At 51.7% G+C, this 24,723-nt stretch overlaps 1 protein-coding gene across 1 annotated transcript; it reads right to left on the reverse strand.

Annotated features, from left to right (window-relative positions):
* Positions 1-4,696: 4,696 nt before the first annotated feature.
* Positions 4,697-23,453, reverse strand: COG7 (component of oligomeric golgi complex 7). The gene is made up of 17 exons (XM_054391025.1): positions 23,288-23,453; positions 22,580-22,728; positions 21,975-22,091; positions 21,175-21,343; positions 19,329-19,411; positions 18,454-18,576; positions 16,362-16,560; positions 14,223-14,350; positions 13,167-13,321; positions 11,916-12,032; positions 11,364-11,429; positions 10,533-10,719; positions 9,185-9,325; positions 8,708-8,791; positions 6,893-7,007; positions 6,244-6,387; positions 4,697-4,863 (listed from the first exon to the last, which is right to left on the reverse strand). The coding sequence occupies exons 1-17, from the start codon at positions 23,451-23,453 to the stop codon at positions 4,697-4,699; spliced, it is 2,310 nt and encodes a 769-aa protein (XP_054247000.1).
* Between the last annotated feature and the right edge of the window lie 1,270 nt (positions 23,454-24,723).

Consider the following 24,723-nt stretch of genomic DNA (forward strand, 5'->3'; position numbering starts at 1 on the left):
ACCTTCAAAGGTCATACAGTCCCACCCTCAGCAGTCAGCAGGGACATCCCCAGCCTAGCACAGGTTCCTCAGAGTCCCAGACAACCTGACCTGCATTGGTTCCAGCAGTGGGGCACCTCCCACTTCTCCAGGCAACCTGGGACAGCCTCTTACTTCCCCCACTGTAAAAAATTCCTTCTCTCCAGTCTAAATCTCCCTCTTTTAGTTTCAAACCAGCATCCTCTGTCCTGTCACAACAGGCCCTGCTCAAGAGTCTGTCCCCAGCTTTCTGCTCAGCCCCTTTCAGCACTGAAAGGCTACCAGAAGGTCTCCTGGATCCGCCTTTTCTCCAGGCTGAACAACACCAACTCTCTCAGCCTAGCCTCACAGCAGAGGGCTTCCAGCCCCTCAGATCACTGTTGTGGCCTCCTCTGGCTCTACCCCTACAGGTCCCTGTCTGTGCTGAGGGACTCCAGAGCTGGCCCCAGCACTGCAGGGGCGGTCGCAGCAGAGCACAGCAGAGGGGCAGAATCCCCTCCCTGCCCCTGCTGCCCACACTGCTGGGGTTCAGCCCAGGACAGGACTGGGGTTGGGCTGGCAGTGCAGGGTGCCAGGGGATGTCCAGCTTTGTACCCCCCAACTCTGCACATTAGCACCATGATCTAAGCACAAGAGATCATCCCACAGAGGTGAGAAGCACTTCCCAGAGAGAAGAGCAGGGGTAGTGCCCACTGTGCAGGGATGTGGCTGGGGTCTGGGGCAAGGAACAGGAAAAGGACCATAGTGAGGCAGGGGAGTGCTGGGGCAAGGTCAGGACAAGCTGATGGGGTATGTGTGGCCATGGCCAGGTAGATGCTGAGACAGCACAGTGTGTGCTGTGACCCCTGGGGTGGGACCCAAGCCACTTGTGACTCCTGAGGTCACAGCAGGCACAACTGCAACAGAAGCGGAGTTCCTGGAGCCCTCAGGTGCTGTGCCTGCTGCGGAGGGGTGGGCACAGCTATGTGTGCTGGAGATAAATACTCCAGGCTCCACAAAGGTCCAGGTGTGGGAAGGAAGTGCCAGGCTGGTCAACAGCACCACTCAGCAATAAATAAATTAATTCAGAAGTTGCCTTTGTATTTCCTGTTGGCAGTGGGCACAGCTCGGCACTGGCACGAAGCCGAGGGCCGGGAAGGAGAGGTGCTGAGCTCGCCCCGAAGTCCTGAGCATGGTCAGGAGGTGTGGTGATTCCCACAGGGCTGGGTTGAGAGGGGCTGGTCTCAGCCCCTGGCTTTCCCAGGAGCTCATCACAGGCCCCCCCCAGGACATGCCCTGCTGAGGCACCTCTGCAAAACCTCAAGAGGAAACTTGATCGTGTGGCTCAATCACGCGCCTGGGAACGCGATCTGCTGGGCACTGTGCCCCAGGCAGCGGGGAGGGGGTCCAGCCTCTGCTCTGCTCTAGTGCAGAGCTGCTGGGACAGAGCCTGCCCAGGGCCCCTCCATCTCCCCAGTTCAAGAGGGACAAGGATCTGCTGGAGAGAGTCCAGCAGAGAGCTACCAGGATGATGAAGGGACTGGAGCACTGCCCTATGAGGATAGGCTGAGAGATTGGGGCTGTTTAGTCTGGAGATGAGAAGACTGAGAGGGGATTTAATAAATGTCTATAAAAATCTGAGGGCTGAGTATCAAGAGAGAGGGGACAGGCTCTGCTCAGTTGCACCCTGTGATAGGGCAAGGGGCAATGGATATAAACTACAGCACAGGAGGTTCCACCTCAACATGAGGAGGAACTTCTTCACCATGAGGGTCCCAGAGCACTGGAACAGGCTGCCCAGAGAGGTTGTGGAGTCTCCTTCTCTGGAGACTTTCAAGACTCATCTGGATGTGTTCCTGTGTGACCTGTGCTAGATTCCATGGTCCTGCTCTGGCAGGGGGGTTGGACTTGATGATCTTTGAGAGTCCCTTCCAATCCCTAACGTCCTGTGAGCCTGTGATCTCCCCTTGGCAGTGGTGGGTCTGGTTGTTGTTGACCACCACCAGCAGGACTGAGGAACTCTGGGGTGATCTGCAGCTGAGATGCCGTGGACATGGCTGATGCTGCCCCATGCTGAAGCACTGGTGTGCAGCTGGCCTGCTGCTGCAGTACAGTTACAAGAGAATCACATACAGAATATTTGATGAGACTTAATTTTCTAAGGCCTGATTAATGAGTTTCAGAATGCTCAGATTAGCTCCAGAATTAAAGGCAGCTAAGAGCCTTTAGCTCTAGCCTTTAGCTAGAGCTAAGTTTTGATTTTTCTCTTACTTCCAGTACCTGGATTTTTACAGCCACTATCCCATTTCAGTTGGCAAAGATCAGAACAAGAAGCTTAACCACCTTTTTAAAACCAAATAGAAATTCTCAAAGCATGAAACACTTTGGAAAGCCCTTTTTCAGCCCATTTCAGGTATCTGCTGCTGCTGAGGATCAGGAGAGTGGTGCAGAGCTGTGGTGTGCTGGGTTTCAGCTCCCTGCCTGGAGTCCCACCACCACTCCCTCATGTTCAGGATGCTTGAAAATGGGTCAGGTAGCAAATTGCACAGAGCCAGATGCTTGCCCTGTGAAATGCAACAACAGCAGGCAAGGAACTGCCTCAAGACTCCTCACCTTCTAGTGACAGGAGGATGGGAGAGGCAGCCACAGCGAGGCTCACCCATCTGACACCATGGGAACAGGATGTTCTCTGGCAGGGACAGGGACAGTTTGCCAGTCCAGTTACTGCTGGTTTATGGAGGGCGTCTGACGACTCATAAAAGTGCAAAGTGTCTCAGGTACTTCAGCTCTGTACCAGCTCAGCTCTCTCCCTCTGATGAGCTGGTTGCAGATCAGCCTACCCTGTGTGAAGCAGCTTTTCTTGCTGCAGCAGCAGTGCAGTCACTGGAAGCCTCAGCTGAGCACTGCATGGGACTGGACACAGAAAAGGCTTCATGAATTGCAGCTGAACGAGACCCTGAGAAGTCCCAGCTGCATACAGCAGCACATTGCCAATTCATCTGGAGATTGAATAGATTTTACATACCTCGAAACAAAAGAGCACCTCTAACTAAAAATCCTACCCCCAAACTGTCCAGAGAACCCCAAAACTGTTCGTAAAGCACCTCTGCTCTCCTCATCTCCCCAGACTGCTCTCTGGGCAGCGAGACATCACCAAAGTCCACCTGAGAACAGCAAAGGAACCCAATTTCACTCAGAAAAATACAGCACTGGTAAAATCCAAGCCTGCATCAGCACCTTACACACGAATCACTGGGAAGGTTCTGGAGGGACAACCAGACACGAGGCTGGCCAGAGGAGAAGCAGCTGTGGCAGCCAGGCAGTCACCCAGAGGAGAGCACAGTGGAATAAGAGTGCCAAGAGCAGGACAAGAAACAACAGAAGTCTCAAACCCAGAGGCTGACAGGGTAAAAACCACAAAGAGAAGGGTTTGTGGAGTGAGCTGGATGCTGGTTAGAACAGCCTGAAGCAAGCTAAGGGAAGAGGAGGCAAAGGACACAGTGAGAAGATTTATTTCCCTGGTGGTAAAGGAGAAAGCTGCAGAGGCAGCCACAGGGGAAAATGTTTTGACCCCTCCAAACCAGAAGGGTTTGCTTGTGAGGTTTCATCCAACAAGCCAGGTTTGGGGCATCTTTGTATCCTGCCCAGTTTCTCCTCAGCAAGCAGACCGAGGCCAGATGAGAGCTTTACAGAGCTGTTCAGGCCCAGCTTTAACAAACTTCCATTAAATATCTTACCCACTTGGGAGCTTTCAGCAGCAAACAGCAATGGCACAAGGAGCAACCAACAAAACCGGTTCTGCTTTCAGGGTTGAGCTTGCTCATGCCCCATCTCCTACCTGAGGAGTCTGTCTTCTTGACTTGGCAAGTAATGACAGACTTGAGCAATGGGGACTGCCTGCAGGTAGAGCAGCCTCCAATCAGCCCATCTTTGCTGCACCTACCCCATAATTTGAGATTCAGGATTGATTAAATTTTCTGCAGAAGCCACTCATCTCACCGCCACGCAGCAATCAGCAGAACGTTGCCAGTCAAAAGCCTGCACTGCTCGGCCCACTCAAGGTCATCCAGAGAACCTTTGGTGAGCTTGGCTGTAGGACACAGACTGATAGATTCGTGGAGTGGGTTGGGTTGGAAGGGACCTCCAAGATCATCCAGTTCCAACTGCATGCCACTTGCCCAGGTTGCTCAAGGCCTCATCCAACCTGCCCTTGAACACTTCCAGGGAGGGGGCATCCACAACCTCCCTGGGCAACCTGTTCCAGTGCCTCATCAGCCTCACTGTCAAGAATTTCTTCCTAATCTCCAGTCTCAGTCTCCCTTCTTCTAGCTCCAAGCCATTGCCCTTCATCCTGTCATTACAAATCCTTGTCAAAAGTCCCTCCCCAGCTCTCCTGCAGCCCTTTCAGGTATTGGAAGGCTGCTCTAAGGTCTCCCTGAGTCCTTCTCTTCTCCAGGCTGAACAGCCCCAACTCTCCCAGCCTGACCCCACAGCAGAGGCTCTCCAGCCCTCTGACCTGCTCCTCATCCTCATTCCTAAACACAGACAAGTGGAACAAGCTCGTGCTAGACAAAGGCATTTATTAAAAGTGATTCAGAAAGAAATTCCCCCAGTCCCCCCAGATATTGTCACTGTCCTGATAAAGCTCACAGGGAAGGAAAACCATCCCTTGAGGTGCCCAGCAGCAGGGCCAGCCCAGCTACCACTCCAGGCCTCGCATGGCGGCGATGCTGCTGGCTGTGCGTCGGGGCAGGCTCTTGGCAGCCTGCCGGTACTCCTCTGGCTTTGCCTTCAGCAGGACCACGATGTGCTGCAGTGCTCGGGAAGGCTGGAGGCCCAGGGCATCCATCACGTTTATGAGATAATCTGCAAGGCAAGCACAGTTCTGAGCAGCTGACAGGCAGCCTGCGCTCCTCAGCGCTGCAGGAACCTGCTGCTGCCAGCTCGGAACCACAGCACACAGCAGAGCATTTGGGGTCTGATGGCACTGACTGGGAGGAACAACTTCTTTGAGTGGTCAGCCATTGGAACAGGCTGCCCAGGGAGGTGGGGGAGTCACCATCCCTGGAGGTGTTGAGGAAACATGTGGACGTGGCACTTGGGGGTATGGCCTACTGGGAAATACATGGAAATGCATGGAAATACTGGGGAGAAGGTTGGACTTGATCTCAGAGAGCTTTTCCAACCTTAATGATTCTCAGGTGTGGATTTTTGGCTTGCTGTATACCAGGTCAGACAACTGCTTTGTTCAGAGGACTGGGATAGGTTCTGCCACGTTTCAGTGGCTGCACAGGACCCCTGGGGCAGCTGGTCACAGACACAAGATCACAATCACGCTTTCAAAGGCAAAGAGCATGCAGCAAAGCTGGGAAGTCCTGCAGAGAAGGCAGGAGGCAGTTCCAGCTCCCTGAGCCAGAGCCATCTGGGGTATTAAGGATGGCAGAGAAAACACAGGCACCAGCCCTTAACCCACTGGTTTGGTTCCCAGCAGTGCCAAAACCAAAGGTCCAGGCTGAGGTCACCACCACTTGAGTAAGCTTTCAAGAGAGATGAGATTTGCCTGTGTCCCTGTTGCTGAGCTTGGCCACGAGGACATCAGCAGCCATGATCTACAGCAGGAAAAGGACTAACTGGCAGTTAAAAAAGCTGTAGTGGCCTCGAGGTGCCACCAGCTCATCTCCTCAACAGCCTGCAGGGACACCTTCCCCAATACCTTTCCATCATCCCTCAGCCACTCTGGATCCTGTGGCAGAAGGCAGAGCTGAACAGTGTGTGCCAACCACCTCCCACTTTGCTGCTGAGAATTCCTCTTGGTGACAGCAATTTTGTCACCAGCAGTTCCAGAGCAGCAGGGTGGGAAGATAACCATGAGGGAAGCTGACCTTTTGGAATCCACCAGAGCACTTCCCCAGAGTCTGGCAGCTGCTGTGTACCCCCTGTGTGGCACATGCTGGCAGCATATCACAGCTGGAAAGGTTCTACTGACATCTTTTGCTAAGACTGGCTTGAGAGGAAAGCCTCAGCCCAGGACTTTGACTTCCACAGCCAGAGACACAAGGCAGTGAAGAAGCAGGAGCACCTACCAGAGTCACCCCTCCAGGGGGCATGTGACAGAACACTTTGCAGAAGAGAAGCTATGAACCACTCCACCATGCTGGGTCCCAGACAAGAGGAACCCAGGCTGCAGTGTCTCTAAATGTGCTGTAGGACAGAGCAGCAGCAGGCCCAGGGGTGCTGCCAGCTTACCAATGTCAGTGGCCAGCTGCTTTGTGGAGTGTGCAGTCAGCTCTGGGATCTGCAGGATGACCTCACAGTAGGTCTGCATCGTCGCCCTGGCGATGGAGCCCAGCCAGTAGTCAGCCATGTTGTCCAGCTCTGGTAACTCATCCCCTGGGCACAAAACTCTGGTTAGCTGGCAGGAGAGCAAAGCTACAGCAGGGCTCCCTGTTCAGCAAGCTGCCAGGCACTCCCAGCTGCTCTGGGCATGCACTATACTGGGCAGGCTGGTGAGGAGCAGAAGCCACACAAGCTAACCTGTGAAATCTTTCAGGCTAGATGGGTCAGTGGCCCCCTTCAGAGCTTGGGAACTGACCCCAGGCACCACCTGTTCACTCCTTGCACCAAGGGTATTAAATACTGCTCCAAATCCTGCACCCAAATCAGTGTTAAGGACACTGAACTTACATGGACCAAGCTAACCCTTATGGTTGGAAGCTTTCACTCATTATGTAGGGGCTCCTCCTGTGTACCACCAAGAGACCCTTGGAAGAACCACCATGACCAGAACACAGGAAATGGATTTCCAACAGCCCTGCCACCATAACACATCTCACCCAGGCAGTGCCAGGAAGTGAAGGCTCTACCCAGACTCTCCAGGGCTGTGGGTTCCCCCTACCTTGCTCTGGGGGGTAGGGCAGTTTTCCAGCATGTAAGGCCAGCTCCAAAGCAGAATCTTCTTGAGTGACAAACGGCTCGAGGTGGAGAGGAAGCGACATAATGTATTGCCCAATCTGGAATAAAAGCAGAGAGCTGAGTCACTGAACAAATGTGAAGCAAGTGCTGCTAGAGAAAAGGGGTCATCTGCAGTAATCCACACCTGAAAGCAGAAGGATGAGCTTGGCATTTGCTCAGAAACAAACTGGCTTTTCCTCACCTTTACACTCTGTACAAAAGATCATTTTTCACCAGGTCAGAGAACCAGCTACAGAAACAATCATGCCATGAAAAACCTGTCCAGAGAGCTGCTGCTCCAAGCAAAGATTTGATCTCTGAGGTGTTCCTGGCAATTTGTTTTCTGAAGCCCCCAGAAGAGCTGAAGAAGAAACCCATAAACAAGTGACAATACAGCAGGGAGTTACAGAAAAATAGGGAGCCTGAGCTGCAGAACTCCAGGACACAACAAACACTGCACTGTTGATAAAGGATTATCTGCTGCCACAGCTCTTCCTAGGGTCAGGCACAGTTCAGAGCACTCTGCCTGCCCACGAAGCATCAACAGCCTCTCCTCAGCTCTCATCACCCACCCTGCACTCAGGCCACATCAGCTGCTTTCCAAGCTCCACCCAGGAGAAAGCCTTGGCTCAGCCCTGGCTCAGCCCTCTCACAGCAGAGAAGGGGTAGAACTGGAAAGATGTCAGAAAGCAAATGCTGTGTATCGGAGATTTCCTGAAGTTCCTCTTTGCCTTGGACAGGAGAAATGTCCTTTGATCCCTCACAGCCTCAGTCACACATCTCAGCTTTAATTTGCAGTGGAAGGGGCAGGTGAGCAGATTGAGTCTCTTACCAACCACCCACATCCCTCTCAGTGAATGGTGTTAATCAGCAGCAACCTTCCCTTGAAGTTTTGCATCCCACACTGCCCATGAGCTTTCTAAACCTCATGAAAGCCTCTCAGATAGCTGAATCCAAACTACCCATGACAGAACTGTCCCACAAATTGACTCTGCCTGTTGCTATGCATTCCTCTCTCTTTAAAAAGCTTTAAAGCAGAATGTAACCATTTATAAGCCATAAGCCAGAGGAAACCAAAATATCAGAAGCTTTTGGGTTCAGCCTGTCCTTGAAAAATCCATTCCCTGTATGATGCAAATAATGAGAGTAATATAAACAGTCTATGTATCAGTTTATACTTTGGATTGAAATAGTAATAGCAGCTGAGATGGAATATCTGAACTGCAAATCTGGCAAAACCAACCAGGAGAATGGGAGGAATGTGTAGGCAGAAGGAATGAAGGGCTCCCTCTCCTCCTCCACTGCCAGAAAGGTTTCATTGTTACTCCTTCAGAAAAAGACACCACAGTCACGTGGGGATTAGAGGGGCAAGAGCTGAAGGCTTTTAAAATGTCATAGCTTGATTAAATCACTCCAGCACACATCAGGAACTCCTCTGCTCCGTGAGCTGTGTCATGAAGCCATGCTCAGCACTCAGCACTGCAGACAGGAGGTGGAATTTCTCTCCCCAGACTCACACTGTAAGCACTGCAGCTCACTAGGGAAGAGTCTCTCCTTCTCCTCCCTATGGCCTTTTGCTATTCCACAACGTGACAGGGATTTCACAGAAGCTGCAAAGAATGGCAGAACCCAGCTGATGAGGGCTGCACCACCATCACCAAACTGTAAAAAAATGCTAGGATTTCACAAAACACTGAGGAAGCACCCAAGGGACTCCCCAGGCACTGGGCTCCCAGTGACCACTCCTGTGTGCTCTTACATTGCTGATGTATTCCAGAGGAGTCAGGCTGAAGTTTGGCAGGTCATCTGTCAGGGTCTCACCAATGCCACCAGAATTCCAACCCTGGGAGGGAAAAAGTGAAGGATGAATCTCTGACTTTGTGGAGCTTGGAGTCTGTCAGCATTTGAGTAAGGGAGCATCCAGTGACACAAACTGTGACGGCTCAAGCACTTCTAGAGGGCAGAACATAGGTGGGGAGTAAATTCCTTCCCTTGCCCAGCCTCAGCTCCAAACCATCCACAGCTCCCTGTGGAAATGCATGCTCACAGGCAGGGAAAGTGACATCTCCAACAGCCACCAGAGCCTGCAAGCACAGCTGTGGATGAACCTTCCACTGAGCACCGCTCACAGTGCCAGAGGGAAGCACTCTGAAAGGAACAGGAGCTGTACTCCACCTTAAGGGATTCCAGGGGTGAATCCTGCCAGCTCAGCTCAGCTGATGGACCCATTACTCACCTCCATCTTTGGAACCAGCAGCAGCTGCTGTTTGATGCGAAGGAAAACGGAGTCAAAGGCCAGGTGGTGAGCCAGCTGGTTGAGGCGGCTGAGGGCGGCGCGGGCGGAGGACAGCAGGTTGTGGTTGCTCGTGCCTTTTTCCTACCACACAGAGACACAGCATCACAGAATGGTCCAGGCTGGAAGGGACCTCCAAAGCTCATCCAGGCCAACCTCCCCGCCGTCAGCAGGGACATCCTCAGCTAGATCAGGTTGCCCACAGCCCTGTTGAGCCTCACCTTGAATATCTCCAGGGATGAGCCCCAACCACCTCCCTGGGCAACCTGTTCCTAGTGATCCACCACCCTCATAGCAAAGAACTTGTTCCTAATATCCAGTCTGAATCTGCTCTTCTCATGTTTACCCGGAGGTCATCAAACTGACCACACAGGAGCTCTGTTCATGTCCTTAGCGAGGTTTTTATTACCCCATCCTAGCACAGCAGAGCCTTCCTCTGCAGGGGCACAGCTCCTATCCTGAAGGATGCTCCATTCCAACCCAGCTACTGAAGGTGGAAGCTGCACACTGCTCCCCAAAACATGGGAGAAAGAATCAGTAGCACATTCCAGCCATGCCAGGCACCAGTACAGGCTGGACACTGAGGAACCTGCAGGGAAGATGGAAAAACTGCCTGGTGCTGAAGGGACACAGCTAAGTGATTCCTGCGTGGAATGAAGGTAAGAAGGGGACCTGTGGAACCTGACTGTTTAGCAAAGGCTGAGAGTCAAACATTTAACACTGATGACAGAGCTGCAGGTAAGTGAAGTGAAAAATAAATCAAAATGTTCTGAAGAAATGAGACAGAACTCACAGCCTTGACTCCACCACTGCATGTGACCAGCAATGGCAAACAGAACTTAGATGCCCAAGAAGATAACTGGAGCCATTCTACCCCACTCACAGATGCATGCATGGATGGCCCTGCAGAAGGACACTTTGGAATGGGTATGGCAGCAGAGTGTAGATGAGCCACTGTGTGGGCTCCAGAGTTTGAGACAGCTCCACCACAACCTTCCCAATGTGTACTGTGACAAAATGTCCCTCAGCCTGACTGATAAGGACCTGTTCACAAAACACAGCCAAGATCTGGGGAGAGATGGAAGGAGTCCAGATCTCCTGGGTTTAGGCATTTCATCTCTCTGTGGATCAATCAGTGTCTCTCTGGAAGACTTAGAACACTGCCCATCAAAGGGCTGCAGCTTGGGATGAAAACATCATCAGCTGCCAGGGGAATCCAGGGCTGAGCTACCAAATGTGGGCCCAGCAGCATCCTGTGACAGAGGGAAGCTCTCCCAGGCACCAGAGCTACCTTCAGAGTGTAAAGTGTCTCCATGAGGCTGGCATACTCAGAGGGGTTCTCCTTCAAAAGATAATTGTATTCCTGCCAGGGATTCCTCACTGAGCTCTTCTTTTCTGCAGAGCTGGCATCCTGGAAGCCAGAAAAGCTGCAAGGGCTGTAGGAGTCTGAGAGATACTTCCCAGCAGTGGATAAAATCCTGCAAAGAAGTACACAGAAATCACTTTGTGCCACTTCAAGAGAGGGAGTATTCACTGGGGGCAGGCACTGATCACAGCCAGCCCTCAAGTCTACTGTGCTACTCCTAGCTGCACAAATGCTGAGCTGAAGAAGAGAGGATCACACTCTCAAAACATGCAGCAAACACAGAACAAGCCCAGCCTCGGGTGCACTGCAGGCTCTCAAGTCCCACCAGAGCTTTTCAAGGCAGAGGAGGCTGAGCAGTGCTCTGCAGCTCAACAAAAGAGCTGCGTGGTGCCTGTGCTCGGCGCTCCTCGGGTTACAAGGAATCGATCAGTTAAGGCACACCTAGAGTCACTGCAGCAAATGATTCATGCCCTGTGCCACAGAGAGGGTGAGGAGCTGGGGGGAAATTCCTGTCTGCCCCCAGCCTGGCAGTCCAGTCCATGGCCAGCTGAGTGTCCAAGGAAAAGGATTCCTATAGGTGTCTGGGGGTTACAGGATGGAGTGGGACAGTTTGTGACCTATCTCTGACGTTTCAGAAGACCAGGAGGGGCAGTGACTCTGTGTTCCTCCCGTGCTCGACGCAACCAAAGTACCTCAGGGTTTGTTTTCCTTCAGCTTGGTACTGACAGCTCATGAATTAAGAGCAGTGGTGCTTACCTGTTGGCCAGCTGCTGCTCAAAGTCTCCACACTGACGAAGGAGCTCACCACAAGTAGTAATTATCCTGGGAAAGAACAAAACAACAACATGTCGTGAGATTGGAGGCAGATAACACCAGGCCCCACCCCACAACCCATCTCAGACATGGGTCAAGTCATCACAGACTGCCACAACCACAGCCCACAGGGGATACTTTTGTCAGGAGTTAACTCTGCACCCTTCTGATAACTCAACTTTTTTGCCCACCAGCCTCATCCACAGGCTGCTTCTTCCCATCACGGCTAAGGCCAGCTCAGTGTCACTGGGAAAAGTTCTAAGAGCTGCTGCTGTTTCAGGTGACAATAACATACAACCTTGCTCCAGAGAGTGGGAAACCTCACAGCAGAAACCTGAAACCCAGGCACCACCAGCAATGCTCCCAGCAGTACTGCAGCTGAGCACAGTCCCACATTCTGCACCAAGAACTTCGTGTCAAGTGACCCCAAGTCATTCCCTTCCCTCTTGGACACAAAACTCAGTTCTGGGCCAGGTAAAAAAGAATCCCCTTTACCTGACAGAGTTTTGGAATGCAGTCCAGTCCTCCTGGAAAAGGGACTCTGAGAGGACATCATCCAGTTTGCATTTCTTCCGTATAGACTGCAGGGTGTTTGTGAAGTCAGATGTGTACCTGCCATGAGGAGTGGAGAAGAGACAAGCACCAGCATGAGAGAACAGGCTGCAGAGCAGCACTCCTGCAGCTTGCTCATTTAGTCTCTACCAGGGCCAAACAAGAACCAGAAGCATTAAAAGGGTTTAAAAAGGTTTACAAGAGACACTCCTGTCCCAGTCCAGACACAGGGATGTGCAGAACTGCTCAGCCACAGCCCTCTCAGGCTGAGACACAGAGACACTCCAGAGCAGCAGATATTGTGTGCACTTCACTTTGCTGCACAGGAGTTACTAGGAACTCTCCAATAAGGTGTGAGTAAGGTATTGTTATTACCACTACACTAATCACACCTCCTAAGAAAGACCAGAAAAAGGTTTATAAGGTCACTGCTACTCCATCACCTGGCTCTTACTCCAGGAACACGGTGACAATATCTCATGAATTTGTTTTCCCAGCTACTCCCCAGATGAGAACATGGATAAAAAGGAGAACATTTTGTTTTCTACCCCCCCTTTTTTTTTTTCAGATAATGCCTATAAGCTGGAGGCAGTCAGACTGTAATTGCCTATAAAGCTGTGAGCAAAAAGCAGTCAGCTTCCCGCTTCCCCCTTCCCACAGGGCACTGTGGGAGCAGCTTGATTTATAACTTGTGAGCAGCTCTTTTGGTATCAGGAAAGAACAAGGAGGCAGCCAGTACTGGAATGCCACCTGAGCAGGCTGGCAGTCAAGATTTAAGACAAGAACTTAGAGTGAACCCCACTCACTGGAGCATCTTGCACTTCCAGGTAAACTCTGAAGGTGAGGTCGCTTGTCCCAGCATCCCCCTACTGGGATCTACTTTCATCAGCCTCATTTGTGTTTGGCTTATCCTGGTTTGGGAAGTGGTTTTGCCTCCAAAAGTACTTATTAACAATGAACACTCAGCCCAAGTAGTAAACAGCTGAGAAAAGGTCTTCAATGTAGCCATCAGAGCTTCCACCTTCCCCTAGCAAACAGTCCCTGCCTGGATGAAGCGGCAGGAGGCCATCGGTGAGTCAGAGCTGCTCACAGACACTTTCTGCCCTCAGTTTTTGATGCACAAAGTCACCTTGCCCACAGACTGCCTTGTCACTCCCTTAGGATAAGGCAGCAGAGTCACTACAAGCACCTTACTTTGTGAAGAGAGCCTTCAGGGCCTTGAGGAGCCCACAGGCTCCCAGGCCATCGGTCAGCTGAACGCAGTTGTCGATGGCTCCAGACGCCAGGCTGAAGAGCTTGCTGACTGAGTGGCTCAGTTCCTGGACACAGTCAAGCACTTCCCCATGCTCCTAAACAACAACAATGACAAAGTTCAGTCTGACTCCTCTTCCAGGGAGAAAAGGCATCTTGTGTAACACATCCTTCTCTCAGTATCCTCCAATCTTGTGAAACACTCAAGGGAGAACAAAGCTTCCACCCTCCTGCACGGTGGCTGTTACCCGAAGCCAGGCTGCCAAAGCCTCTGTTTACCAGGGCTGCAAGGGAAAGCACAGCTGCCAGCACCAGAGCCTACAGAAAGGGCTCTCCTCCCCCAGATCCTGTTCCTGACAAATTCTATTGAACCTGAAGCAGGCTCTTCAGAGAGACCTTAGAGCAGTCTTCCATGATTTGAAGGGGGCTCCAGGAGAGCTGGAGAGGGACTTTGTACAAAGGCATGGAGTGACAGGACAGGGGTGATGGCTTCAAACTGGAAGAAGCTGGACTAAGAGTGAGTATTAGGGGGAAATACTTCCCCATGAGAGTGGTGAGGCACTGGAACAGGTTGCACAGAGAAGTTGTGAAAGCTTCAAGCCTAAAAGTGTTCAAGGTCAGGCTGGATGAGGCCTTGAGTCACCTGGTCTAGTTGGAGGTGTCTTTGCACAGGACAAGGGGTTGGCACTGGATGATCTTTAACGTCCCTTCCAACCCAACCCATTGCAGGATCCTGTGCCAGTCATATTTTGGTAAATTCTCCAGCAGATCCACGCAGTGGGGTCACTGGGAGAAGAAGGGTACCTCTAACCTGATGGGGCTGCTGAAATTATTTTTTTTCAAAAAAAATTGCAAACAGCACAGAATACTCTGCAGAAGAGACACAGTACTAAAGTCTGGGGGAGGAAAGAGAGCAACAACCAGGCCTAAGACCCCTGTGTGCTTTAGGAGAAGCTCCAAGCCTCTCCATGTGTGGCTGAACAATGAGTGGGGTATTACCAAGGGCATTGCACTGATCTGGATGAGGAGATCCTCTTCTTCCAGGTCTCCATACTCAAGTTGGTAGGGCTTGTATGGACTATAGACTGCTTCCACCAGTTCTGTCACTTTCACCAGGTTCAGCTCCTCTGTAAGGAATCAGATGTTTAGTTTACACAGGGATGAACTGCTGCTCCAACCCTTGCTCCAAGCAGTAGTTGCTCAGTTAGAGCAGGCTGCCCACACAGGCTTGGAAGGTGGCCCAGCAGCTCTCAGGCTCAACTCAACAGATATTTTTCAACACCAAGGTTATTATCTCTACCTGCTTCCTAAACCCAAGATGTTCTACCTCCACAAGTGTCTCAAGAAAATGATCACTCAGTGCTCCAAAACAGCCTGGCTGACAAACAGCTGTGCAATATTCCAACCGCCAGCAGAAAGCAAGTCCTGAATCCACTGGAGAAGTGAAACACTTCACTGCCACGGCTTCAACAGGGACAGTCCTCATTTATCACAAAGCCTGGGCCATGCTTTAAACACCTGACACCAACTCAATTCACTCAGCACTGCTACCTCCTGGGCTTCATCAGGCAGACCATGAGGTTAGCATTTCAGTGCCACGGTGCTGAGCAGTGAGCTGCAAACCCAAACCCAGAGCAGTCTGAATTCCTCAAATCAGAACTGGCCACCACCAGCTGTTATCATAAAGCTTTGCCAAACCCAGACTAGCAGCAAACCATGATGCCTTTCAGTCCTGGCTGTAAGAAGAAACCTTTACAGCCCAAGGACAGCCATGCCATGGAGCAGGTTGTTCCCAGCCTGTGCTAGCTCCATGCCTGGGTATTTTCAAAATCAGACTGGACAGCACCCTGAGAACCATGATCTGACCTCACAGCAGACCTTGCTTGGAGTAGGAGGTTGGAATAGACCATCTCCTGAGGTCCCTTCCAGCCTGAATTATCCTCTGAATCATAACTGAATCCTCCCCTCACATCCACATACATAGGAAGTGGTTTGTCTCTGCTCTCCTGACTCACTTGGCCTTCCCATTCTTCAGATGTTTCTCTTCCCAAACATCTTCCCCAACACTAAAGAGAGGGAAATCAGGTTTTTGATGGGCTTAGTTTTTAACACACTCAGCTAAATTCAGCAGCTCTTCTACAGTCTGACAGGGTTTCCCCAAGTCCTCTTCAATCATTTCTATTACAAATCACAAATGAAGGTAAGCCAAGGCCAGGGAATGGCTGGCAGGAGCCTGCTGTCACAGCACCAAAACCAGACACAGAGACACTCAAAGGCTGCCCAGAAATCACCATTTCCAGGATCAAGGAAGAATCTGGATTTCAATAGTTCCAGACAATGTTATGAGGAACCACAGGCAGGAAACAGCATTAGGAATGCTCCATTAGAGTTAATTTAGGATTTTCTCGTGCCCTGGTCTTTGAAGGGGCCTTGCCAGATTAATAAAGGGCTATAAATAGCCAACAGCTCAAGTCAGGCAGAAAGCTGTGTAAACACAGCACCTCCCTGCTTTGTGGTTTGTGGGAATTATTCACCAAGCCATGACCAAAATGAGAAGACAAACATTGCAGGGTAAGGAAAGCACAGGTTACATCTTGAGTCCAACACCAAGGATGCTGCTAGGGAATGAACTGCCAAGGGTTGAGAAGGAATCCCTGGCCCTGGATTTTCACTTGGCTGAAACAAAAAGCCACAAAGAGCAGCTACAAAAGGAGCTGTCAGCATCCCAGGGCCACAGCTCTCAGGCAGGTTTCCTCTTGTTCAGCAAGGTGTGACTTGATTCCAGGAAACTCCTCAACTTTTATGCTTTGTGATCCCTCACAATGGGTTTCACAGGTAGCTTCCCCAGAGCCATTTCCTCATCTGTTAGAAGAAAGAGCAGTGCCTGTAAAAGGCAGAGTGCTAGATACTATTTACCCTTGACAGCAAGCATGCTCAGAAGGGGCCTGCTCCAGCCAGCTCCTCCGGCACTGTGTATCTGCAGTGTGAGATACACAGAGGTGCAGATGCCACCTCACTGCTCAGCACTGCAGAGGAGAGAATCCTTCCTGCCACCTACAGCTGAACAAACCCCTCCCCAGTGGAGCTCTGCAGAGGAGCTGAGAGGACAGAATGCCAAGCTGCAGGGCAGGGCCTTACTCAGGTTTGGCAGCATGGCCACTTCCAGCCCCCTGGCGAAGTGGGCGGTGGCACCGTAGAGCTCCAGCAGCTTGCTCAGCTTGGTTTCTTGGCCTGCTCTCTCCAGGGCAGTGCTGAGGCAGACAGGGATGGAAGGCACCAACGCTCCCAGAGTTTGGATCAGCAGCACAGTCACGATTTCGTGGGGGTTCTTGAAAACCTGTGGGAGCAGAAAGGCTCCTAGCAAAGCACGTTACCTCAGCCCAGGCAGCAGACAGCTTCCAGAGAACTCCACCATGGCCAAACCACACCTCCCTGTCCCAAACACAGGGACACCTTGTCCCACTCCACACTGAGCAGGTCCTGGAATCACAGGCCTTTAAATCATTCTCTAACTCTACCAAGTCTGGTGCTAAACCACGTCCCTCAGCACCACATCTGTCTGTCAGTCTGTCTGTCCAGGGCTGACAACTTCTTCACCCTGCTGGCAGAAGCAGCTTGCACAAGCAGCACCCTTCCTGGAGCAGTCATGGCCACTGCAGCTTCCCTTACCACCTTGCCACAAAGACCTGGGCTGCTCAAACCAAGGGACAGAAGAGGCAGGACAGACAGGTTTGCAGATGTCAGCAGAGAGACAGGGAGTCAAGAGGTGGGAGAGGAAGCAGCAGCAGCCTGACCTGGACTTTTTCATGGCCAGCAGAGAAAACTGTGCTGAGTTTGTGCTTCTTTCTATTAAAGAACCTATAACTACCTACTGGTAAGAGCCAGTGATGTACAGATCAAGAAGGTGACATTTTGTGTGCACTAACAGATCAGAGAGTCCTCAGATAACATGAGCTCCCAACCACAAAAGAACAAAACCAAATCTGAGAAACCTCACAAGGGGTAAAAAAATCCCAAAGAGGTCTGGTAAGACCTCACTGACCTAGCAGACAGGACAGCTTGCTTACAAAAGTCCAGCACAGCACAAATTCACTGCTCTGAATACAGCAACCAAAGAACTGGAAGATAGAGAGCAGGGGGCAAAGCTGAATTCAGCAGAAGACAGGCACTGCAGTAACGTGGGAACCTCTGAAAGCAGGGCACTCAGGTTACACAGGAGTGTTGGAAAAGACACCTCCACTGCTAAAACACAAAGAGGCTGTTCTGTAGGACTGCTGCTGCAGCCTGAGCCAACTGACTGCTCAGGTGAGCAGGGGTCAGCACTGGGGAGGCCAGAGGCACTGCAGCCAGCTGGGAGCCTTTCATCTACAGGCACCACGCAATTCCACTAGCACTAAACGTGTTACAGCCTTCTGCTCTGGCTTTTTCTGTCAGCTCTTCTCACTCATTTGCTTTGCTAGCTGGAATAATGGTGGAAAAGGCCCAGGAATTCTTCAGAGAGTAGAAGCAGCACAAGAGACTGAGTGCTTTGGCCCACATGCCACTTGGCTCCCACAATCCCCAGTTCAAAGAATCTCTGTTGAAACGTAAACTGCCATCTGCCTGGTAATTCACATTGAATCATTAGGCAGAAAAAATACATTTCAAGGAAACCCTGAGCTCCTCTGCAGCACAGGCTTGGTGCCTGCACCAGGCTGCATGTGAAGATAAGAATCTCTTACCCTTCATGGATGAAAACCTCCTACAGGCTCAAGACTATGAACTTATTCCTTCATTTCACTACAGGACGATAACTGATTTGGGTCCTGTGCTATTCTTGGCAGGACAAACAAGCACACAGACTGCAAGGGGTGACAGCAGAAGCCCTCAGCTATCTTCCAGAGAGTGACATGGATCAGTCCAAGATGACCTTGAGGGTTTCCTCCAGGCCAAGTGATAAAGCAGTTCAGGCATTTCAAATGTCTTGCAACAGAACACATTTGCAACACCAACAAATTACATTTAACTTGAGATGAAAGTGATAGAGCAGCTTTAATGTCAATAACACAGCAACCTTGCTGGTGGTAGAGTCTGGGGGAGCTGGACATGAGACAAAGCAGGCTGCAAGCCCTGCCTGGCACTGCTAAGGCACAAAAAGTGGGCACTGGTGAGCTGCTCTGAGCTCTGTGGCAGTCAGGAGGGTCTGCTCAGTGTCTCCCACCCCTGCACCAGTACCAAACAGTCACTGCACCTGTGATGCCCACTGCAGCTGTGAGTGCCAGCTGCCAAGGAGGGTGTCATACAGCTCAGTCAGCTGGTGATGGAGGCTCAAGTCACTCTGGCACAGGTCCTGCCATGCTGCCACCAGCTGCACCTGCAGGGGTGAAAAGAATCATCCTGAGAGGAGAGCAGGCAGCACACAGAGCTGGCTCCTGCCCTGCCAAACCAGGCACTCCCCATGCAAAGCACTTTGGCCAAAACATGGTGCCCACCCTTGCTCCTTGCCCACTTCTCAGCTGTCACTCAGCAGCACAGAAGGAAAGGGCTTGCAGCTGGAAGCTGGAGGCTTCTTACTCAAGTCAAAAGATTTAATTAACATTGGTATTTTACTCATAAAATGAGACTGTAACTGATACCCTCACATCATAGCTGAAATACTTGGCAAGCCCCAGCCTTGAACTTAATCCTCAAAAGTCACAGTCATGAGAAAAATGTGAGCATCAGGTTATGGCTCCAGAACTGTCTGGAATTCCAACTTTTAATCTTACCTGAAAAAAGTTTACAGAAGGCAGGAGCTGGCAAGCTGCAGCAATCAAGTTATTGCTGACACAGCCACATCCAAGAAAAGCAAAGCAAAAGCAGAAGGCACAGAGAAAAAGAACTCAACTCTCCTGTGTCTGCTGCAGGAGGGACACAAAGCCCTGAACAGGGAATCACTCCCTGGGAGTCACCAAGGCTGCTCTGAGCCAGAAAGAGAAGTCAGAGGATGAAACCTGGAGAAGAAGAGGTCCCACGCTCCTCCCAAGAGGGAAGGTAAAACACGATGCAGCAGCTCCCTCTGCAGCCCAGGCCAAGCAAGGATTCCAGCCTGGATTCCCCACACCCCGGCGTTCCCACGGTACTGACCTTGTGACACTTATAGTAGTAAGCAAGCAGCTGGGGCATCCGATCAATTTCAGTGAAGACTTTAACAAAGGTTTTTGCCTGGTCTAAACAAAAGAAGGCAAGAGGCAGTTACCAGATTGAAAGCTGAGGGTGAGCCCTAAGCCTGAGCTAGAGAATTCTTCTCTTGAGGGAGAATGCACAGTGGCCTGTACAGGACTCACTGTCACCTCTTGTTGCTTGTCTGCTCAAACAGAAGCACAGCCACCTAAAGCCCACTCTCAGACATGAACAGCAGCACACAAGAATGGATTCAACTTCCTAAATTTAACTTCTTAACCAGCAAATGTAGTACTCGAGACAGATAAAGCAGAGCATTTCCTAGAAGGAAAGAATTATTCACCAGAAACAAGCTGCCATCTACACCCCATGAAGTCCTCAGCCTTGCTTTCACCCCTTGAGGTGACTAATGGTGCAGTCACCTCTGACACAAAGTTCTGAAAGCCAAGCTCCTCCAGAGCCTGGTTTGTACTGCAAAGAGATGACTACAGATCTGTCCACAAAATACACCTGGGGTTGGAGAAATTGGTAATGACACTTGGCTTTATCAAACAGGACCCAGAAACTAGAACACCAGGTAACCTGAAGTGCCCTCCAGCACTGGCAGTCACCCAACAGTCTCTCTAGGTACATGTCCATGGACCTGTATTACATTTATAGGAGCTGGACTCAAGATAAAACACAACTTCACAGTAAGCAGAGCATCTCTCTTCAGTGGGAAAAAAAAGCCCAGGTCTCCATGTGCCCAGACCAGACTTTCACAGAGCTGCAAACAGAGCTGGAAGTGAATGACTCTGGATGCCCTACCAAAGGGCCTCCTACAGCAGACCTGCTGCCAGCAGCCCTTCTGCACCTCTGGGGTTAATTTGGTGGAAAACTCACACAGCAAAAGAATATTCAATTTACTCTCAGCCTAAGCAGAAAAAATGTCCCAAAACATCATCCTTTGCCTTGTCTGTAAAGGGCAGTGCACTGTGGCAGCAGAAAAAAAAAAGGTGTGGGACCTGCTGTGAAGGTGCTGGGCAGTGCCAAGGAAGCTGTGCAAAGAAGAAAAGCCAGAAGAGCAAGAGGAGAGGGAAGAGAGAGATCTGTGCAGAGGATTGAGCTCCTCTATTAGAAGCACAGCACAGAGCTCTTCCCTCCTCTGCTTCCTGCAGCTGCTCGGTCTCTGCTGCACTGTGCTCTCACATGGACAAGAACTGCAGGAGCAGCCCCAGATCCTCACTGGGACCTCAAGGTGGACTCAGATGAGAGGCAACAACCACAACAAGTGTTTTTCAGAAGTGCTGTGACAGTAAGAAAGGGAAAGGGGAACACAAGGAACAGCCCAAGGAATCAAATTTTCTAAAGGAGAGTTTATAAAACTGCTTTTACCGGGCAGTGAGGAGTCAGAACCTTTCCAAACCAATTTCCATTTGGATTATAACCCAGGCAGGAAGAGAAATGCCCAGCAGCACTCTGATAATGCAGAACCAGAGGCCTCCTGCTTACTGAAGCAGCACTTCCCACTTGGAGAGCATCCATGGCATAGCTAAACTATGACAGCAGGAGCACTGCCTCAGCTCCTCCACTTCACACATCTACATGGCCTACAAACTCAGCTTTCCTTTTTCCCTGTTCCCATAGTGGCCACAGCTTCAAACTGGAGAAAGATCAAAGATGCACTGGAGTGCAGCAGGCAGCTGCAGAGCACACAACAGCTCACAGCACCTGGCTGCACCAGAAGGAGCACAGGACACACAACCCTGCCCCTGCCAAACATCTGAAGTCAGTGAAGTCTGCACTGAGAGGGACACCCAAAGTTACTGACCCACAGCCTGGGAGTTGAAAGCAGCCACGATCTGCGGGCTGGCCATGGCCTCCAGCCGGTTCTTCAGCGCCTCCAGGTGCACACACTTCTCAGAGTAGTCTGGGGTGTCCACCAGCATGGCCAGGCTGCTCTGCATGCTCGTCAGCTTGGCCGAGATCACAGCCACATCCTGCACCAGAGACAGCAACCCCTCACCACACAGCCTCACAAACCATCCCTGCCCCCTTCACGGAATGGCTTGGGTTGAAAGAGACCCCAAAGATCAGCCAGTTCCAACCCCCTGCCATGGGCAGGGACACCTCCCACCAGCCCAGGTTGCTCAAGGCTTCATCCTTCCAGGGATGAGGCATCAACAACCTCCCTGGGCAACCTGTCCCAGTGTCTCCCCACCCTCGCTGGAAAGAATTTCTTCCTAATCTCCAGTCTCAATCTCTCCTCTTCCAGCTCAAAGCCATTTCCCCTCGTCCTGTCACTGCAAGCCCTTGTTAAAAGCCCTTCCTACTCTCCTGTAGCCCCTTTGGGTACATTCATAGAACGGGTTGGAAGAGACCTTAAAGATCATCCAGTTCCAGCTGCCTTGTCACAGGCAGGAACACCTCCCACCAGCCCAGGTTGCTCAAGGCCTCATCCAACCTGGCCTTGAATACCTCCAGGGAGGGGGCAGCCACAACCACTCTGGGTAAACTGCTGCAGTGTCTCATAATGCCATCTCACAGGACGCCCTTCCAAAGCCTACTTTGAAATGCAATTTCCCTGGAAAGCTGAAGGCCAGAGCCCCAGAAGAACACCAGGGTCACCACCTGTGTCTTCAGGGTCTCTTCAATGTCTGCACTTAGCGTGCTCCATTTGTCTGCTTCCTGAAGGGACTCAGCAGCCAGCTGCATCCGGGACTTCACTCGGTCAATCTCCACCAGTACCTGAAGAAAAAGCATAACTCATGCTGCATGTTGACCTAGAAGGTGACTGCTGTGCAAATTGAGAACATGGGAGCTATTTTGGGGCTTGGATTTTAGAAACTGGGTGAAACGATCAGGCTGGAAGGAGGTGGCTGAGACAGCTTGAGATGAGAGCTTGAGATGTTAAATCAACTTCCAAAGGCAAACAACTAGAGCTGAGCTTGAATTCTGGCTTTAGACTTTCAGTATCCACTTTGCCACACACCCCAGCTACCACCAGGCAGAAATCTGGGCAGAAATCACCATCCCCAGCCCAGTGACACCAGCTCTGAAGTCAAACATGATGGGCTACCCTGAAGGAATTGCAGGTTGCCCTGGTCTGTGTCACAACTTCCCACAGTTTTAATGCTAAAAGAAGTGGTTTTGTCTGCCTTGAGTTCATGAGATTGGTTCATAATAAACAAAATTTCACAAGTTGCAGATGAACCCAAAGTAAGACAAAGTTCCACCTGCATTGACTGAGCTGTGTCTTGCTCAAATTTCTGGATATCTTCTTTCACAAGGATCATTTGCTCCTTCAGGAACGTCGCCTCCTGCTTCAAGACTTCCACTTCCCGAAGGACTCTGGGCATGTTTTGGAGAGCTTGATGGCTTGTTTCTGTGGGAACACCATGGGGGGCAGTGAGGAGGGACTGAGGAGCCTTACAGGGAAGCCAAAGGTTTTCAAAAGTCTTATATATTACTATCTAACATTTAAGCCCCCCCCCCAAAAAACAACCAGGAAAACACCAAACAACAAAACTTCAGTTAGACCTTTAAAATTCAAATACGTGTTTTATCTTCTAGGTTGGAAAAACCCTTGAAGGTCCTGGAGTCCAGCTGTTACCCCAGCACTGCCAGGTCACCACTGAACCACATCCCTCAGCACCACACCTCCATAGCATCGAAACTGCTCCAGGCATGGGGACGCCATCAGTACCCTGAGCAGCCTGAGCCAGGGCTTGACAGTCCTCAAGTGGAAGACATTGCTCCTCACGTCCAATCTAGGGGGCAGCTGTTTCCCAGTGTCCAGAACAGACCTGTCAGGACACACCAGCAGCGCTCCAGCATAGCGGGAGGGAGGAAATGAAAGAATCCACACACCGGATTCTGTCTGACACGTTCACGGGTCAGCCAGGAGGCACCCTCGGGGATCCCGGCCCCGCCGCCCGCCTTACCCTCCACGGCGTTGTTGACCTCCTGGATGAAAAGCTGCAGCTTCATCACCAGGGTAGCGGCGTGGGCGTCCACCTTGCCGGGGGCCTCCTGCTGCACGGCCCGGAAGGCCGCGTTCACCCAGCTCTTCACCTCGAAGTCATCCGACAGGAACCGCGAGAAATCCATCGCTGCCGCCTGGCCCCGGGCCCGCAGCCCCCAGGGACAGACCGGCCACGGCGGCACCGGCCGCGCAGCGAACCCGGAAACGCGCCGACGGGCCCCTATCGGCCACCGTATCAGGGTCCTGCCGGCCGCCGTAGCCGCGCCGCGTCATTGCCTGTTATGGCTCTTCGCGGTCATCGCAGCCGCTGCGCCGGGGCCCGCACGCCACTGTACACGCGGGACAGACCCCGGCGCGGGTGGCTGTGCCTGGGCAGGGCCGGTGGCGGCGGGAAAGCTCGGCTGACCCCGCGGGACGGAGACCCCACTTCCTTCCGGAGCGGCCCGACCGCCAAGCCGGCTGAAAGGCCGAGGAGAGGCGACCCTCGGCGAGGTCTGCGGACAACGAGCAAGCGGACCCGGTGCGAGCGAACTCGCACTGAAATGACCGCTGGAGCCGGGAGGAAGGGATAGTGGAAGGTGCTCCGGGACTCCACTGCACCCGGAAAGCACCCAACCCCTCCTCATGGCTCGGTGGGCCTGCTCCGGTGACACAAGCAATAGAGTCACTCGATTCTCCCCAGCCCAGGCAACTGGAAGCGCACGGACTCAGCTAAACTCCATCCGAGTCAGGTCTCGGACCAACCCTAGGGTCCTGTGGTCACCAAAGGACTCCAGCTCAAGTGGAAGAGGTGGTTTGGAGAAAGAGAAACCCCCCAGAGCCATCTCAAGCACTGCAGTGCCAAGGAAGTATCCAGTACCAGATGAGCTGTGGGGCTTGTCCATGGATGAGCTGCTAACACTCAGCAGCATTTTCTCAGAGCCTGGTCCCAAAGCCCTACCCCTGCTTATTCTCTTCCCTCTGCTATGTGCCTTTCCCTGTAAACCACAACCATCTCAGTCCAGGTAGCCCAGCTGCTAGCCCAGTTTTCCCACGAAGGAGCCCAGTGAGAACAGGGGAGGTAGGGCCCCAGAAGATCCTGCCCTGGATGCAAGCAGGGTTCTGGGAGGGCTGAGTGGTGGTGGAGGTTTACTTTTCTTCTTTTTTTTTTTTTTTTAATTCAAGATGTGATGGGAGAGGAAAAAAATGGCCCAGAAAGCAGAAGTAAACACTTGCAAGAAAGAAGCATTAAGGGTCCCTGAGCTGTGCAGCAGGGTCAACTAGAGAGAGGCTGTAGGAGAGCAGCCTGGTTGAGATTCCTTTTTCCTGACACCTGTGCAGAAACCAAAAGGAATGAGAAAATAGCAGATCCTGAGGAAAGGAGCCATGATGGGGGCCAGGTCAGCACAGTTCCTC

Source organism: Indicator indicator, chromosome 22 (genome assembly GCF_027791375.1).
Source record: "Indicator indicator isolate 239-I01 chromosome 22, UM_Iind_1.1, whole genome shotgun sequence".
Lineage (NCBI taxonomy): Eukaryota > Metazoa > Chordata > Aves > Piciformes > Indicatoridae > Indicator > Indicator indicator.